The sequence below is a fragment of the Muscardinus avellanarius genome, assembly GCF_963383645.1.
Source record: "Muscardinus avellanarius genome assembly, chromosome: 12".
Lineage (NCBI taxonomy): Eukaryota > Metazoa > Chordata > Mammalia > Rodentia > Gliridae > Muscardinus > Muscardinus avellanarius.
The window spans coordinates 85,043,904-85,060,739 of record NC_137798.1 but is presented as its reverse complement, the minus strand read 5'-3'; the positions used below and the strand labels follow the sequence as shown (position 1 = coordinate 85,060,739).

At 35.7% G+C, this 16,836-nt stretch overlaps 1 protein-coding gene across 2 annotated transcripts in view; it reads left to right on the top strand.

The window, feature by feature from the left end:
- CEP128 (centrosomal protein 128) overlaps positions 1-16,836 on the top strand; it is a gene marked incomplete at both ends in the record, with an annotated part of 425,269 nt that overhangs the window by 194,697 nt on the left and 213,736 nt on the right. For both annotated transcript variants that reach the window (XM_080707841.1, XM_080707842.1), the window contains one exon: positions 7,815-8,007. In XM_080707841.1, coding sequence (XP_080563967.1) covers positions 7,815-8,007 — 193 coding nt within the window. The remainder of the gene's footprint in view (positions 1-7,814; positions 8,008-16,836) is intronic.

Genomic DNA, 16,836 nt, shown 5'->3' with positions numbered 1-16,836 from the left:
TACCTCTGGGATACCCTCCCAGACCTATTTTTTTATATTTTTATTTGGAAGTAGGGTCTCTTAAGCCAGTGAGGATGGCTTCGAACCTGTGCAATCCTCCTATCTCTGCCTCCCAAGCGCGGGGATTTCAAGTGTGCGCCACCACACCTGGCATCCATTTTTTTTTTTTTTAAAGTACATTCCTTCAAGCCGGGCATGGTGGCGCACAGTTGTAATTCCAGCATTTGGGAGGCTGAGACAGGAGGATCCCGGTTCACAGCCAGTTTCAGCTACTTAGTGAGGCCCTCTACAACTTAGTGACACCCTGTTTCAAAATAAAGAATAAGAAAAAGAACTGCAGGTGTAGCTTGGAGGTAAAATGCCCGGGGGTTCAATCCCTAGCACCACTCAAAAAAGAAAGTACATTACTTCAGGTTTATCTCTCTTAAAGTTATCTTTTGTATATGTATTTCTTATGATTACCAAAGTTATTTTATTCTTTGTTCAAAGATAATTATTACCATCATTATATTAATAAGTCAATTTAATATTCTGACATCCAGTCATTTTTGATGACATTAAGTAATACCTGATCTCAGATAAGTCCTTGTAGAATTAATCTCTAGCATATTTACATGGTCACTGATTAAATAATTTTAAAAATATATTTTAGTCTTCAGGTACTTCAATTTTTAAATGGGAATTTGAAGTTCATGGATTTGCTTTTTGCCCAGCTCCCCCAATTTCGGAAGCACAGTGGTTAATATCTTGATCCTTGAAACTTCTTTGTGAATTAATTTATAAATACCAAAATGGGTTGAACAGAATCAGAATCTTTAGCTTTCACATCGCATCTGATAGCTGTCCTTAGGATTGTGCCTAAGGGACATAGAGACAGCGGTGCTGGCATGTGTACATTTGTTTTGCCGTCCTTTCTGGTTGTATTTTTCATATTTTAAATTGATAGTGTTCAAATTCTAGTATATTTCTTTGGAATGTTCATTAAGCGTTGTTAAGATACTAACTCTACAAAAGAAAATTGGATTTTTTTAATTTTCAAAATATCATTTTCTTTTTCTATTCTTCATGAGATAAGGTGCTTTATCTCTTTACACAAATTTTTTTTGCCCTCTGATCTTTAATTTTTTTATTTTTTTCAAAATTTTTATTATTAGTGCACTGTATTTATACATCATAATGGGGTAAAAATAACTTGTGTAGACATAAATGCACACATCACCCAGCCAGCCCCACCCAGTCCCCACCTCACCTCCTCCCCATCCATCTCTCCCTCCCATGCTTGGTTTTAACTGCATCTCACTTTTTTTTTTAAATTATTTTTATTTTTTGGTGGTACTGGGGTTCCTGGAAGCCTTTCTATCTCCGGGGTCCACTCCCAGACCTATCTTATACTTTTTTTTATTTGGAAACAGGGTCTCTTAAGCCAGTGTGGCTGGCTTTGAGCCTGTGGATGGCTTTGAACCTGCATGATCCTCCTGTCTCCGCCTCCCAAGCTCTGGGATTACAAGTGTGTGCCACCACGCCCAGCTAACTGCATCTCACTTTCTACGGAGTTGCAAATGTCATCTGATGACCACATGAAGAACATGGTGTGAGCTGTGGTGCTTCCTTGCATGCCCATTCCCCTGGAGCTTTGCACTGAAGAACATTTTAATATACTTGGTATCTTTTTTTTCTTTTGGTACTGGGGATTGAACCCAGGGGCATTTTAGCTTTAAGCTTCTCCCAGCCCTATTTTATTATTTTAAAAATATTTCAGGGTTTCTCTGAGTTGCTGATTGCTTAGGCTAGCCTCAAACCTGCGATCCTCCTGTCTCAGCCTCTGAAGTACTAGGATTATAGGAGTGCACCGCCATGCCCAGCTTCTGGAGAAATTCTTGATGAATTACATTCCTTACTCTGCAGGATAGATATGTGTATGTTCCTGCTGCAAAATACATCAAAAAGACTTGGCTGACAAGATGTCTTTTCCATTAAGTAGATAAATATAAACTTTCTTTTTTTCCTGCATCATGATCATAATAATATGATACTCATTGAGGTTTTATGATTCTTTGTTTTTCTTGAGAAGATGGCAAGATATGGTGAGGTGAACAAAAGGTATGGCCTCTACAGTCCATTCAGATTCTTACATATAGAAGAGAGTGTGGGCTTTCTCTCGCTTTGCCTAGTTAATATCTATTAATCAGTGATTTACATAATAACATTTAAGAATCATTACTAAATTTGTGGAATGTAGTACCTTGACTACATTCTCATTTTAAAGGTTCTGATAATACAGAGTTAAGCAGAATAAACTCGAATACCTACATCATCTCATTTTCTGCCCCTCTCTTCTTAGTAGAAATAATCATCGTAAATAGTAAGATATAAATATTAACATTTTCAGTCTTATTCTAGCTAGAGTTAACTGCAGTAAATATTAACAGAGATATGAAAAATATATACATATATTTTACTCTAAAATATATCTGATACTCTTTCATGCTGAGTTTGTCCATCTTATTGTGATATTTTCTCCCTTTAGATTCTATCTTCCCAGACTTAGCTTTTTCTCCTATTTTTTAGCCATTTCTTCCCAGTTTTGTCTTTAGGCTTCTTTTCTTCTCTTCTAAACTCTGTATTTTTCCTGGAGCAGTGTCAGTGGGGTATCTTAGCTGTCCTGATGATGTTTTATCCTAGCCTGATGATGGTTCCTTAGTCCACATCTTTCATTTAGACCTTTTGAACTTTAGACCTACATAAGATATCCATCTGTCCTTCTATCTTATGTTTTATAGGGTTAACAGTTTTTATATTTTCCAATCTTCTATTAACTTCTTCTCGAGGAATACTTTGTTGCTTTTAGTTTTTCTGTTTCATAGTTCTATAAGATGGAAACTTGACCAACACCACCAATTCTTTTCCCTATTTTGTGAGGAACTGTCAAATCATAAACCTGTACCCAGAGGCTCATGTGTTGGTCTCCAGTGTAACAATGTTGAAGGTATGGAGGAATGTGGGGAAGTGATTGGATCACCAGGACTCGGGCACTGTTGATAGATTAATCATCAAGGGATTCATATATAATGTCATTATTGTTAAGTGGTAGAAACTGCAGTCAGTGGGACATAGTTGGAGGAAGTAGGTAGGTCACAAGGGACATGCCCTGGAAGGATATTTCTTATTCCAGGCCTCTTTCTATATTTCTTTCTTTTGCTCTCCGCTTCCAACTGCCATAAGTGAAGCAACTTTCCTTTGCCATGCCCTCAGGCCATGATGTTCTGCTTTCCCTCAGGTCCAGAGCAATTGAGCTTGCCAACCATGCCCTGAAACTTTTGGAATTATTAGTCAACAATTTTTCTTCTCTATTTCAGTCTCAGATATAGGACACCTATAATTATTATTATTTTTTGTGGTAAGGCCAGTCAAGCAGTGATGAATTACCTCAGTTTTTGCTTGCTTGAGAAAGACTTTATTTCTTTTTTATTTCTGAAGCATAGATTTTTCTGGGCTTAGTATTCTTGATTGACAGTTTTTTTTTTTTTTTTTTTTCCTTCAGAAATGTTGATATATCATCCCAGTTCCTTTCGGGTCGTAAGATTTTTGTATAGAAATTTACTGTTAACATTATACGGATTCCCTTATATGTAACTTGGTACTTTTGCTGTTTATAAATTTTTTATTGTTTTGGATGATTGATAGTTTGACTACATTTTACCTCATAGAGGACATTAATTTGATTGAGTATACCTGAGGTACTTTGAGCTTTTTGGTTAGGGATGTCCATATCATTTCCCCTGTTTGAATAGTTTTAAACTTTTCCTTTGTTAAATAGTCTTTCCTGACTCTTTTCCTTTCCTTCAAGGTATCTATATTATGAACATTTGTTCACTTAATATTTCCCATTAAGTCTTGTAATTTTTCTTCATTCTTTATAATTCTTTTTTGAAAAATTTAAAAATTTGTCTCCCATGTTCAGAAATTCTTTTTTGTAAAGGCTGTGGGCTGTTCTTGAAGCTCTCAATTGTAGTATTTATTTCATTGAATTATTCATCTCCAAAATTTGTTTGGTTCTTTTTTTTTAATAGTAACTTTTTGTTGCATTTCAAGCTCAGATTATGAATTGATTTTCTCATTTTGTCTATTTGTGTATCTGTAGTCTCTTTTATCTTAATGAGTTTTCTTAAGATCATTCTTTTGAATTCTTGTTTAGGCATTTTATACACTTCCTTTACTTTGTAGTCTTTTTTAGGAGAATTGTCCTTTGGAAGTGTCATGCTTTCTTGTTTTTTCATGCTTCCTGTTTCCCTGAGTTGAATCTTGCACATATCATATAGCAGTCACTTTTTAAAATCTTCCCAGTGGTGAGCACTGGTAGGACAACAGGTAGTTGGCTTGTGGTTGGAGAGTATGGGAGGATGGGTCCCTGATCACAGTCCCAGGGCCCACATCTTAGTTCCCTCGTTCTTGGGCATGGTGGTCTTGAGAGTGGTCTGAGCTGGGCTACATACTCCATAGAGTGCAGTGTACTGCATGGGCTTGATTTCTGGGATCACGGGAACACAGTTGGATCTAGTTGTATATATGAAATTTCTGTCTTTTGTGCCAGTGTGTTGGAATGTTTGTGAGGTCACCAGGTTGAGGAATGGTAGAAGCTACTGGCCGCTAGGGTACTATGAACTTTATAGTGGTTTCTTTCTCAAGATGGTACCCCATGGAGCAGTTTGGGCTCTGAGAGTTAGAGGGGAGATGGTGTGAGTTCCTTCTCTGAAGCAAAGCTCTTATGTATATATACTCCAGCTAGCTCTCCACACTGGACTGGATGCCTGGGAGGACTGTGTAACTTCCTTGTAGCTGATTGTTAGCATCTATAGTGATGATGGATCCACTGGGAATTTCCTGTTTCTCTTTCCCCCTACAATGGGAGCTGGGGATGCAGTTGCCATGACATTCTTCCTCTTTTTGTGCTGCCAACCTCTGCCTGTTCTGTATGGTTTTCCATCACTCCTGTACTGAATTCCATTATCTTGAAAGGATGTTACATTTCATCATATGGTTTTCATCATACGATTTTCTACCTTTGACACATTCGTGCGGTATTCCCTTCATTTTATTGATATGCTTATAACATTAATTATATTTAGGCCTATACAAACATTGTATTCCTGGGATAAGTCCTAGTTGATCATGATATTAATACTTTTCTACATTATAGTGGATTCTCCTTGTTAATTTTTTTGTTGAAGATTAATTTAAAATCTATATTCATAAGCCGTAGCCTGTATGTTATAAGTAGTCTGGGGAAATAACACTTTTAGCCCCATCTTCTCAGTCTGCTGTACTCAGGGTAGAGCAGATATTCCTATGTTATCAATGGACAGAGGAATGCCAACATCTGGCTACTTTTGCCAAAAATGTAATTTATGCAGATCAGATTGGGAAGATGAAATATCATGGTAGCCTGCCCTTCAAGTAAGGTTGCTTGGACTTTGGCTCTGAGCTAGGGGAAGAGGGAGCCCTTTCTTCTTGGCAACATTCTGTCCCAGTAAGGGTGAGCAAGAGAGGGAGGCACTCATAGTTTACGTGCTGTAGAATTCTTATGTTTCCTCTTGCCCATCTGCCCAGATGTGGAACATCTATGAAAACCTACATCAAATGGCAAATATATTACTTATGGTAACTTTGGAATGATATTGGAATATTTATTATGTTCACAGAATTGAAAACTTGAGGAGTTAATGAGTTAATTGAATTCATTTGATTATTGTGAATAATTGCTTTGTTATTTTCTATGGGGTAAAGAATAATTTCTAAAGACTTAGGTTTTTAAGAAAGATGATTTTTCAGCTGCTTTTAATTTATCATTGAAGACCACTTCTTCAAAACTTCTGATACTGTTATTCTATGAGAGGAAATTTTGCAGTCTCACCTAGTTTTGGGATGAAGGTTTATATTGATCTAGGGTTCACTCATAAAGGCATGTGTTTGTTTTAGCAAATATATTCTCATACCACACTTTGGTTGCCTGCCTATATTGTTATATAATTGTTCCATAATTTGACTAATGATGACTTTTGTTCCGTGTCCTAGAGGTACATTGTCTGCCTAATAATCTGACCAAAGGGCCTGTGTCTCTTTGGTGCTGGGAGTATTTACAAAGCTGATACACGTGAGGAGCCTCAGTTTAGGGACCTTATCTCAATCATACTTCATCATTGGCTGAAGTATTTTATCGCAGCCCCTTTAAATAGGTTATGGGGCTTGAGAAATTTCTAGGTTTGTAAAGGCCTAGAAGTTTTTCTACCTTTAGGTGAGTGCTAATTCAGGGACCTGTCACATAGCTTAGTCCCATGTATCTTCATCTTTTCCTCCCCTTTGCCTCTTATTATGATAAAGACTTTAGATTGTTTAAAAGCTACTGCGATTGGTGGGTAGGCTTAATTGGGAATGTCTTGAAATAGGTATGAATTCTTTTGTATTGAAGATGGTGGAAATATTTATTTTACATGCTTGCTTTAAATATCTAAATATTAACATTGGGAGAATTTAGACTCTATGGAAAAAAATGCCTTATTAGCTTTCATTTTGTGTGTGTGTGTGTGTGTGTGTGTGTGTGTGTGTGTGTGTGTGTGTTTTACTGGAGATTGACCCCGGGGGTATTTATCTCCAAGCTACACCCCCAAGCCCTGTTTTACTTTTTATTTTGAGACAGGGTCTCATTTCATTGCGGATGACCTAAGTGGCTAAGTCTGGCCTCAAACCTGTGATCTTTCTGCTAAGCCTCCCAAGTACTGGGATGACAGTTGTGTGCCACCACACCTGTCTCAGCTTCCTAATTACAGGCAAATGTTCACTTAATTTTCTGATCCTACAGGTAGTCTTCTCCTTACATGATTTCTTGGCCTTAGGGAGATAGTATTTTAGGCATAAGAAGTAAAAATTTGTCTAAGATTTTAAGCTCTGATAACATAGTTCTATTTGGGGATGATTTTTATTTTCAAATGCCAATATTAGGCCACCTCATATATGAAGTCTGGGGACTACCTGTATCATTATTGTTGTTGTTGACGTCGTCGTCGTCGTCGTCGTCGTCGTCGTTGTCATCATCATCATCATCATCATCATCATCATCATTTTGCTATTGAAGATTGAATCCAAAGGCATTCTACCCATGAGTTACACCCCCAGCCATTTTTATTTTTTGTTTTGAAACAGGGTCTTGGTGGCTGAGTGTCTCCTACATTGCTTAGGCTGTCTTCAAATGTACGATCCTCCTGTCTTAGCTTCCCAAAGACTGGAACTACAGGCGTGTGTCAGCATGGCCAGATGGATTATCTGTATTATGATTGGAAACTTAATAGTCCAAACTTTATTGTGGTGCTCTAAGTATTTTATAAAAATTTAAAAATAACATGGCTTAGTTTCTGAAACAACTCTGAGTTCCCATATCCCTTTGAGCAAATTAAGACACTTGTATTTAGGAATTTTGCTTGTCGAGCGTGCTGGTGCACGTTTGTAATCCCAGGACGATCACTGGTCAAGGACAGCCTCAGTATCTTAGTGAGACCCTCTGCCATTTGGTGAGACTCTGTTTCAAATTAAAGTACAAGGAACAGGGCTGGGGGTATAGCTCAGAGATAGAGTGGCCCTGGGTTTAATCCCCAGTACTGCCAAAATAGAAACTTAAAATTTTTGCTTAAATTTTGTGGATGTTGCCCAGATTCGTTTAGATTATCATGCTATTCCTTTGATCTTTCCTAATATTTTTTAACGCTCCTCTGTTTTGTTGGAGTCTGTTTTATTAAATTAGGCATAAACATTATTTTTTTTAGACTAAACTTCAGTGGCTCTGTGAGGAGCTGAAAGAGAGAGAAACCAGAGAGAAGAATCTGCGCCATCAGCTGATGCTCTGCAGACAACAGCTCCGGGATCTGACAGAAAATAAGGAGTCGGAGCTCCAGTGTCTCTTTGAACAGATAGAAAGACAGGAGCAGCTCCTGGAGGAGATACACCAGGAGAAGAGAGGTGTGTTAGCCGCTGTTTGCCTTATTTTGTTTTTTGTTTTTATGCATGGAATCCTTCAAGGGGCAAAAAGCCTACTCTCCCTTCTAGTTGGAACTGTTTCTAAATTGAGCTCCTTTCCATACTTCTTGTCTTTGTATCTTTCTTACTTTCTGAAACTTGAATAGGGAACTATTGAGTTCTGAGAATTTCCCTTCAGCCTCAGTGGTCTTCCTGTGGGTATTATATACTTGTTTCTCCTGGATATTTGCAGGTATTAATTTGCTAAGACCTTCTTTGGCCCTGAACAAATGACAGAGATTTACATTTTTTCCCTACTCTTCGTTGAATCCAGGGCTGGCCGATCTACCTCTATGCTACACTGCAGCCTCGTCTTATGTATTTATACTTTTTGAAACAAGGTCTCACTAAGTTGCTAGGGTCTCTCTAAGTTGCGGAGGCTGGCCTTGAACCTGTGGTCCTCCTGTCTTAGCCTCAGAAGTACATTCCTACAAGCATGCGCTACTACATCTGGGTCAAAGATTACATTTTATTTCAGTAAAATGTTCATAAATCCATTCAACAAATATTTTGTTTCTCTTTTTTTGTTAGATACTTTTTTAGGTGCTAAAAATTCATCAGTGAATAAAACAGAAAATAAATCTACCCTTATTTAACTTTCATTATATTGGGTGGTGTGGCAGGATGTATGCTATCAATTGATTAACATATAAGACATTAGGTGGTCATAGCGCATCAGTGAAGATCCATTCTGTTATAGAGAAAAAGTAAATTTGCAGTTATATATAGAAATCTTGTGAGTATTGTGTTTTGTTTGACCTTAAGCCATTGTTTTATTGGTGAACTTTATTAATCTAAGAACTGCAAGAGGGTTAATGTAGTGTCCTACTAACAAAACCTAAATACTAACGTATGTAATCCTTTTTGAACTAAATCTTCTATTTTTCCCTTTAGTCATAAAGGTTATTTTCCTACATGTACCATTTATAAATTGTTTATTACTGTACTGTGATGATTCTCAATTTTCATGGGTGCAGGAAACTTTGAATTCTTATATATTTGTGGACTGAAAGAGCTCATATTTTTATTATTCTTTTTTAATTGATGTTTATAATATTAAAAATTGAAAGTCAACATTTAAAACCTATTTATTTAAAATAATAATTGGAAACCCATTCTATATTAAAATAAAAATTGAAATTTATGATGAAAATTAACCAAAGTCAAACTTTAAACCTATTTATTTAAAATCAAAATTGGAAACCTACTTTATATTAACATAAGAATTGATGAAAATGAACTATTTCCAAAGACAAGGAGTGGAAACATTGCCTTGTTTTGTATTTTGAGAAATCTTTTTAATTAGTGACATAAAAGAAAACAAGTTTCATTCTCCTTTTGCCTCTGTATCTTATCCGTTGTTAATCTTAGCATATCATGTTATCTCTGGTAAAACTGCATTTTAAATTTTTACATATAAAAAGAAATTGAGTGTTAGAAGGCAGATGGTATCTTAGTAGTAGTGTGAAGGCATCTTGAGCAGTCTCTAGGCCACATCTGGAAAATTGTTGCTATAGAAACAGTCTAAATAATGCTATGCATGTATGTGAAATTATCAATACTATACTCAATGCTATGGACAGCGAGGGGGAAGAAGGGGCATCTGGCAGGATGTGCACCACATGTGTGCATGTATAATCCCGTCACTCTACATCACAGTCTGATGGATAATTACAATGCACCAAGAAAAGTGCTGTGCGCATGTGTGCCATTGTCAACATTATTTACATTATGATGTGAGACTATAATGCACCAATAAGAGAAAAAAGTATCCATGAAAGTCCCATCCAGTGTAACTTTACTTGAACACTTACAAGACAAATGTAAACTGTGCCCATAGTAAATGTCAAAAATGCTTTTGTGTTTTTAAAAGAAGATAGCGCTACACTAACTCTGGAGTAGTTACATCTATGGAGTACGGGCACATCTGTGTGGCCTTCATATCCATTGTGGACTCTTCTCCACTAGCCCTAGATGATAACTTGACTTCTAGTAAATATTATTAATATTATCACCTTGTAAATCAGGTCCTCATGAAGGATTAATGCAGTGTGTATAATAAATTGACAGCAAGAAGCTGTCAATGGAGAGAAATCTAAAAGAAGCAATTCTGGCCTTTCATAATTACATTCAGATTCTAAAAGTTTGAGATGCTAAGCCTATAAATTGCATTATCTCTCAGTATGAATGCTTTTATTTCTACTTTTTAAATTTAATGATACCTTTTTTTTTATTGCCTTGCATCTTTAGAGTATTTTAAGTCTTTATAACCTTATAATCAGCTTGTCAGTTTTCCAAAAAGAAATTACTGGTGTTTTGACAGAATTATGTTGAATATATGTATTAATTTGAGGAGAATTGACTTATTAAAAATATTGACTCTTGTAATGCATGAATATGGAGTATCTATGAAGTTTATCTTTAACTTTTGCTGGTTTTCAGCAAATACATCTTGCACAGCTTTTTAATGTTTATGTTTATATTTTGCATGATTTATAACTTATAATGCGATAATAAATGGTATTTCAAATTTTTAAATTCCATAATTTATTTTTTGTATTTGGAAAAAGTTAGGTCTAGTAGCTTTTTATTAATACTGTGGACTGTTTCTTAGAATTTAGTGTTTTCCTGGTATAGAGTCACATCTGCAACTAAAAGAATTTACTTTTTTTTATTTTTCCCCTTTTGCCTTTACTACTTCTAATTGCCTGTGAATATTAAACAAATCTTGCCTTCTTGGAATAAATACCACTTTGTTAATATACATTTCTTTTCCCTTATGCATGGATTTGAGTTTTTTAGTAGTTTATTAATAATCTTTGAAGAATGTTGGCATATAGCTTTTTCTCTTTAATGTTATTATCTGATTTAAATATTAATTTAATGATATGGCCTCATAAACTAAGCTTACTTGTGTTTGGTCTTTTATTTTGGGGAAATATTTATATAAACTTTCTATTTTTAAATGTATCATAGAATTCATCAGTGAAATCATTTAGACCTATAGTTCTGGTTTTGAGAAGGTTTTTATTAGATTTAGAATTATTCAGAAATTCTATTTTTTTCCTGAGACAATTATTATAAAAGGTGTGTTTTTAAAGAAATTAGTCTAAGCCAGGCATGGTGGTGCATGCTTGTAATCCCAGAATTTGGGAGGCTGAGACTGGAGGATTGAGGTTCGTGGACAGTCTCAGCTACTTAGTGAGGCTCTTTGCAACTTAGTGAGACCCTGTTTCAAAATAAAGAATAAAAGAAATAGGACAGAGGGTGTTGCTCGGCGGTTGAATGCCCCTGGATTCCATCCCCAGACCCGCAAAAAAAAAAAAAAAAAAAAGTCCATTTCATCAACATTGTTAAATCGATTGCCATAAAATTTTATACCATCTTGTTTTTTTAATTTGATTTTTTTTATTGGTAAATTGTAGTTGTACATCTTACTGGAGTACAAGATGGTAGAGGCATACATGCGCACATCATCCATTTAGCCCTTACCCAGTTCCCACTCCATTCCCTCCCCCTCCCTCCTTCTCAAGTTTGGCTTACTGATTGACTGTAATATATTTGTGACTGTACATCGTGTACATTAGGGAATTTTCCTCTTCCTCCCTCCCATCCCTCTTAGTTAGGTCACCTTATTTGCTCATGTATAGTTTCTTGTTCTTCATTTAGAGTTGTTCCTATGACCCATTTTCTCCCTAGCTTCCACATATTAGGGAGAACATCTGATTTCTTGTTTTTGTTACTGACTAATCTCACTTAGCATAATGTTCTCCAGTTCCATCCATTTCCCTGTAAATGACATAAAAATGGACTAAGAAATCAGTCTATTTCTTCAATATTCTCTATTACATTCTTGATTTTTCTCTTTTGTATTTTTTCAAACTGAGTACTTAATTTTATTAGTGTTCCAAAAATACTTTTAGATATTTTTGTTATTATCTTTTTTACATTTTAGTGATCGTTGCTTTTATTTTTATTTTCATTTTGCATATCATTTGCTGTTTTTCACCTGATTTGTAAGTGGGAATTTTTTTTTTTTTTTTTTTTTTTTCAGTGCTAGGGATGGAACCCAGGAGCATTCTACCTCCGAGTTACACTCCAAGCCTGATTTTTCTTTCTTTTTTTTCTTTCTTTCTTTCTTTCTTTTGTTCTTTTTGGTGGTAATGGGGTTCCTGGAAACTCTTCTACCTCCAGGCTACACTCCCAGACCTATTTTATATTTTTATTTGGAAACAGGGTCTCTTAAACCAGCGAGGCTGGCTTTGAACCTACGCGATCCTTCTGTCTCCGCCTCCCAAGCGCGGGGATTACAAATGTGAGCCCGATTTTTTATTCTTTATTTTGAAACAGGCTCTCACTGCGTTACACAGGGCCTCACTAAGTAGATGAGGCTGCCCGTGAACTGTGATCCTCATGTCTCAGCCTCTCAAATGCTGGGATTGTAAGTGTGCGTCACCACGCCCGGCAGTGGGAATCTTTAATCCTCTTTGTTCCTAACAGAGTTACTTAAGTTCATGGTTCTATCTTAGTACTTTAGGTACCTTCACCTAAATTTTGATATGTTGGATTTTTATATCATTATACTGGTATATGAAAAGTTTTTTAGATTTTAGAAAGTTACTGATTTTTAAGTTGAAATATCTGTAGTCATATAACATACTTAATATGATACTTTGAAATTCATTGAGGCTTATTTTTAATGACCTTTATTCTGCTCTCTAAGGTGACTTTTCTGTGTCTTTGAAAAAAATATGTTTTTTATTTATTGTGAAATGCTCCATAAATGTCACATGCCAAATTTTTCACAATTTTCTATGTCCCTGATGATTTCTGTGTCACTATTATTTTTGTATATTTTTATCAATACCTGAGAGAACACGGTTATACTATCCAACAATTACTATGAATTTCTCTTTGTCTTATTTTTGTTGTTGCCTTATCTTATAAAATTGTTGTTAGATCCTATCTTAATATTGTTCTATTACAATGTGTCCACTTAGGACGCTGTTGTTACCATCTCTGTAAAAGAAAAAGAGAAATTGAAGAAGTCTATTTGTAGTACACTTGGAAAATAGGCAACAAATGCAAAGGATATTTTGGCAGACATCATATGAGATTAGACAGTGTAGGTGAGCGAGAGAGAACTTACACAGGACCCAGGTGCCTTGATTCTTTTGATGTTGGAAGAAATGGGAAAGTCAGTATATGTGAGCTGATTTGCTCTGAGAGGGAGGGGTCACATGATTTTTTTTTTTTTTTACTATTTCTTAAAATCACCAATTAATAAAGTTTTGTGGCAGTCTATCCTGTTTAAACAGAGTGTTTGTATAGTAACCTGTTGCCTTAGGTTTGTAAGATGTTTCAGTTGTTGTCTACTAAAGTCTCAAATAATGAGGACCTTAATCTGCTACCAAACAAATGCTATTCTAGGTAGAGACTTCTGCATGTGCTGTACTATAGAATGAAATAAATAAGGCATTTCAAATACAAGCAACATGTTCTTGGTGAAAAGAGGAGTACTTACCATGTGATGACTTTTTTTTTTTGTAGCTCCATGAAGGGCTAATAAATATGAACAAATATTGAAGGAAAATTTTTAATTTATTTTTCCTTAACTGAAATTGTGAATTCTTATGTAAACAAGGTACTGATAACACTTTTCAGGTACTCTGATGTTAGCTGTGTCTAATTAGCATACTTTATTTTTCTTCTTGAAGTAATAAGAATTGACATGGTTTCTGAAATCCCTTTATCTTCAAGATGAAATTGTTCTTCTTGGCCACTTTCCAGTTTGGGGACTGTGTTAGACTCCTTGAGCTTTGTTGGATTCGATTAGCGCTTCAACTACTCTCTACTGCCCTGTCTCTAAAAGTACAATGTACACACACAAAAAAGAGAAAAGAATACTTAACATCAGCATGCACTTTCTTAATTCTTCTTGAATCTGTCCTTTGTGGTCAGGTATCATTTCTTGGGAATATACATCTAAAGATGAAACAAACCGATTTAAGAGCTTCTTTGTTAGGGAATCATCTTTTCTGAATAGCTTTAAAAGGAAAAACAGTAATAAGTTGTGCAAGAAGTAAAATAATTTTCTAGCCACTTCATAAGCCACTCTCAGCAGAAGACTCTATTTTTTTCTAGTTAAGACTTGTCTTACGGATCCGGCAGTAGAGGAAATATGTTATCATTCTTCGTTTCTTCGTTTTCAGTTCTCAGTTTTACTGTAGCAATTGTCAGTGTGGGTGTGGCGGGTATCTAGAGGGCTGTGCTTTCCCACAAACATCTTATTTCTTGTCTCGAATTTTGGACAGATACACAGTGATTTTTAAATGTTTCATTCTGTGCCATATTCTTGGTGCCTAGAAAGAGCCTGGTACATAGTAGGCACGCCAAGTATTTATTAAATAAGTGAATGAACAATTAGGTACAGAAAATAACTGGCTGACGAGCCATAATAGTAACATTTAGTGAAAGAATATTTACAGCTCATAAAGGAATCATAAGTGTTCCCCCAAATTTAAATTTAGAACAAAAAAGATGAGACCCCGGCCACTGACCCACATTTCTTTTGTTTCTGAAATTTACTTGGGTACTTAATAAATTCTTTAAAGGCATAGGACAGATCAGCAAATGTTTGGCAAAAGTGGATTGAGTAATTTAATGAGAGTGGTTTACATTTTATTTATGACACTCTGGGATTAGGTTATAATATTCATCTTTCCTAATATTTTAGTTATATATTGGATTTTACAGTAGCAGTATTTAAATACTTTCCTTTTTTTAAAAAAAATTTAGGACTGTTCTCCAAGAGCTTCCTGGTTTATTTAGGGGTGCTATAATATTGTTAGTAGTAATTCTATTTCCATTTTGTGCTATGTTTTGAATTGCCTCTCTAGTATATCGTGAAAAAAAATGCAAAATACCTAAATGACGGAGAAACAGAAAATATGAAAAACATTTGAATGTATATATGTGTAATTATAAAAAGCTTGAGCATGATTATAAATGTTGGGTAGAAGGAGCCATGAATAGAAAGGTCGAGCGAATAACACAAGGTTTAATTGATAGAGCAGTATTTCAGAAGAGACGAGCAGAAGCCAGGTGTGGTGGTGTACGTACACCTGGAATCCCAGTGCTTGGGAGACGGAGGCCAGAGGATTGCAGCTCCAAGGACAACGCCAGCAGTGTAGTGAGATGTTCATCAACTTAAGGAGATCTTGTCTCAAAATAAAATAAATAAAATGGGGTTGATAGTGTTGCTTGATTGTAGAATGCCAAATAAGAGGAGGAGGAGGAGGAGGAGGAGGAGGAGGAGGAGGAGGGAGGAGGGAGGAGGGAGGAGGGAGGAGGAGGAGGAGGAGATATGAGTAGAGATGAGACCAAAATTAAAGGCAGAGAAGAGAATCTTGGAAAAAACAAGGGCAAAAGAGAAATATTTTTTTGACCTGCTAAACGCTTTGAATACTTTTTTTTTCTAACAGATTCCCCATATCATTATAATTTTGTTAGTGAAAATTTTGTTAGCTTCTCAACATCTGTGATTGAACTCATTGATCTTAGCCTTATTCTCAACAAAAGAATGAACATACACATATTCTAGAAGTAAAAACAAACACAACAACAACAACAACAACAACAACAACAACAACAACAACCCAACATATACCCTAGAAATTGGCAATGGAGAAAAGGTTCATTCTCTATGCCTTGTATATACTAAAAGAAAGGATGAGAATTTTATAGAAAACAAGTAAAGCAATAAGAGGGAGTTCCTGGATTTCTAGGTAACAAGTTTGAGTGGCTTATTTTAGAGAGATCTTAGAGATTTTAGCCTAATTGTAGAATATTTGATTACATTTTTTGCTATCAGCTTTAAAAGCATAATATTTGTATTGTGGTAAGTATTCAGAAATTGGATCTTATATAGTGATGAATCTGATATATTATGCACTAATTATTCTGGCTTTATGCATGGCTTTTGAAGATATACTATTTTAATATACAATAGAAATATGATTTAGTTTTTTCCCCTTGGATTTACAAATTACTGTGTTCTTCACAGCATCAATTTTCCCCTTTTTTGGAGTTATAGACCTTTACTTATTTTTACACTTTTATCAATACATTGTAATTACATATCATAGGGAGGTTAAAAATGATACAAACATACATGCATACAGCCCTTGGTGTCTTTCCACATTCCAACCTGCTCTCCCCTCATCCATCACTGTACACTTTGCTGAGTTTGAAAGTGATACCTTCATCTATGGAGATGACATTGTTTGAACTGTTCCCTTCCTCAGTCTTCCTTTTTTCTCTCCCACCTCCCATCCTCAATCCTCTTCCATTATTCTACTGATCTCTCTCTCTTCATTTATCTGCAGTTCCTTTTGTTTGCTATTTTCTCTCTGCGTTTGATTCTTTCTTTCTTTCTTTCTTTCTTTCTTTCTTTCTTTCTTTCTTTCTTTCTTTCTTTCTTTCTTTCTTTCTCATTTGTGGTACTGGGGATGGAACCCAGGGGCCTTCTACCTCCGGGCTATACTCTGAGACCTATTTTGTATTTTTATTTGGAAACAGGGTCTCACTAAGCTGCTGAGGCTGGCTTTGAACTTGTGCGATCTTCCTGTCTCAGTCTCCCAAGTGCTGGGAATACAAGCATGCGCCACCATGCCTGGCTAATACTTTACTTTCTGACACTGGCCGATCTCACTTGGCAAAATATTCTCCAATCCCATCAATTTTCTTGCAAATTATAATTTTGCTTCTTCT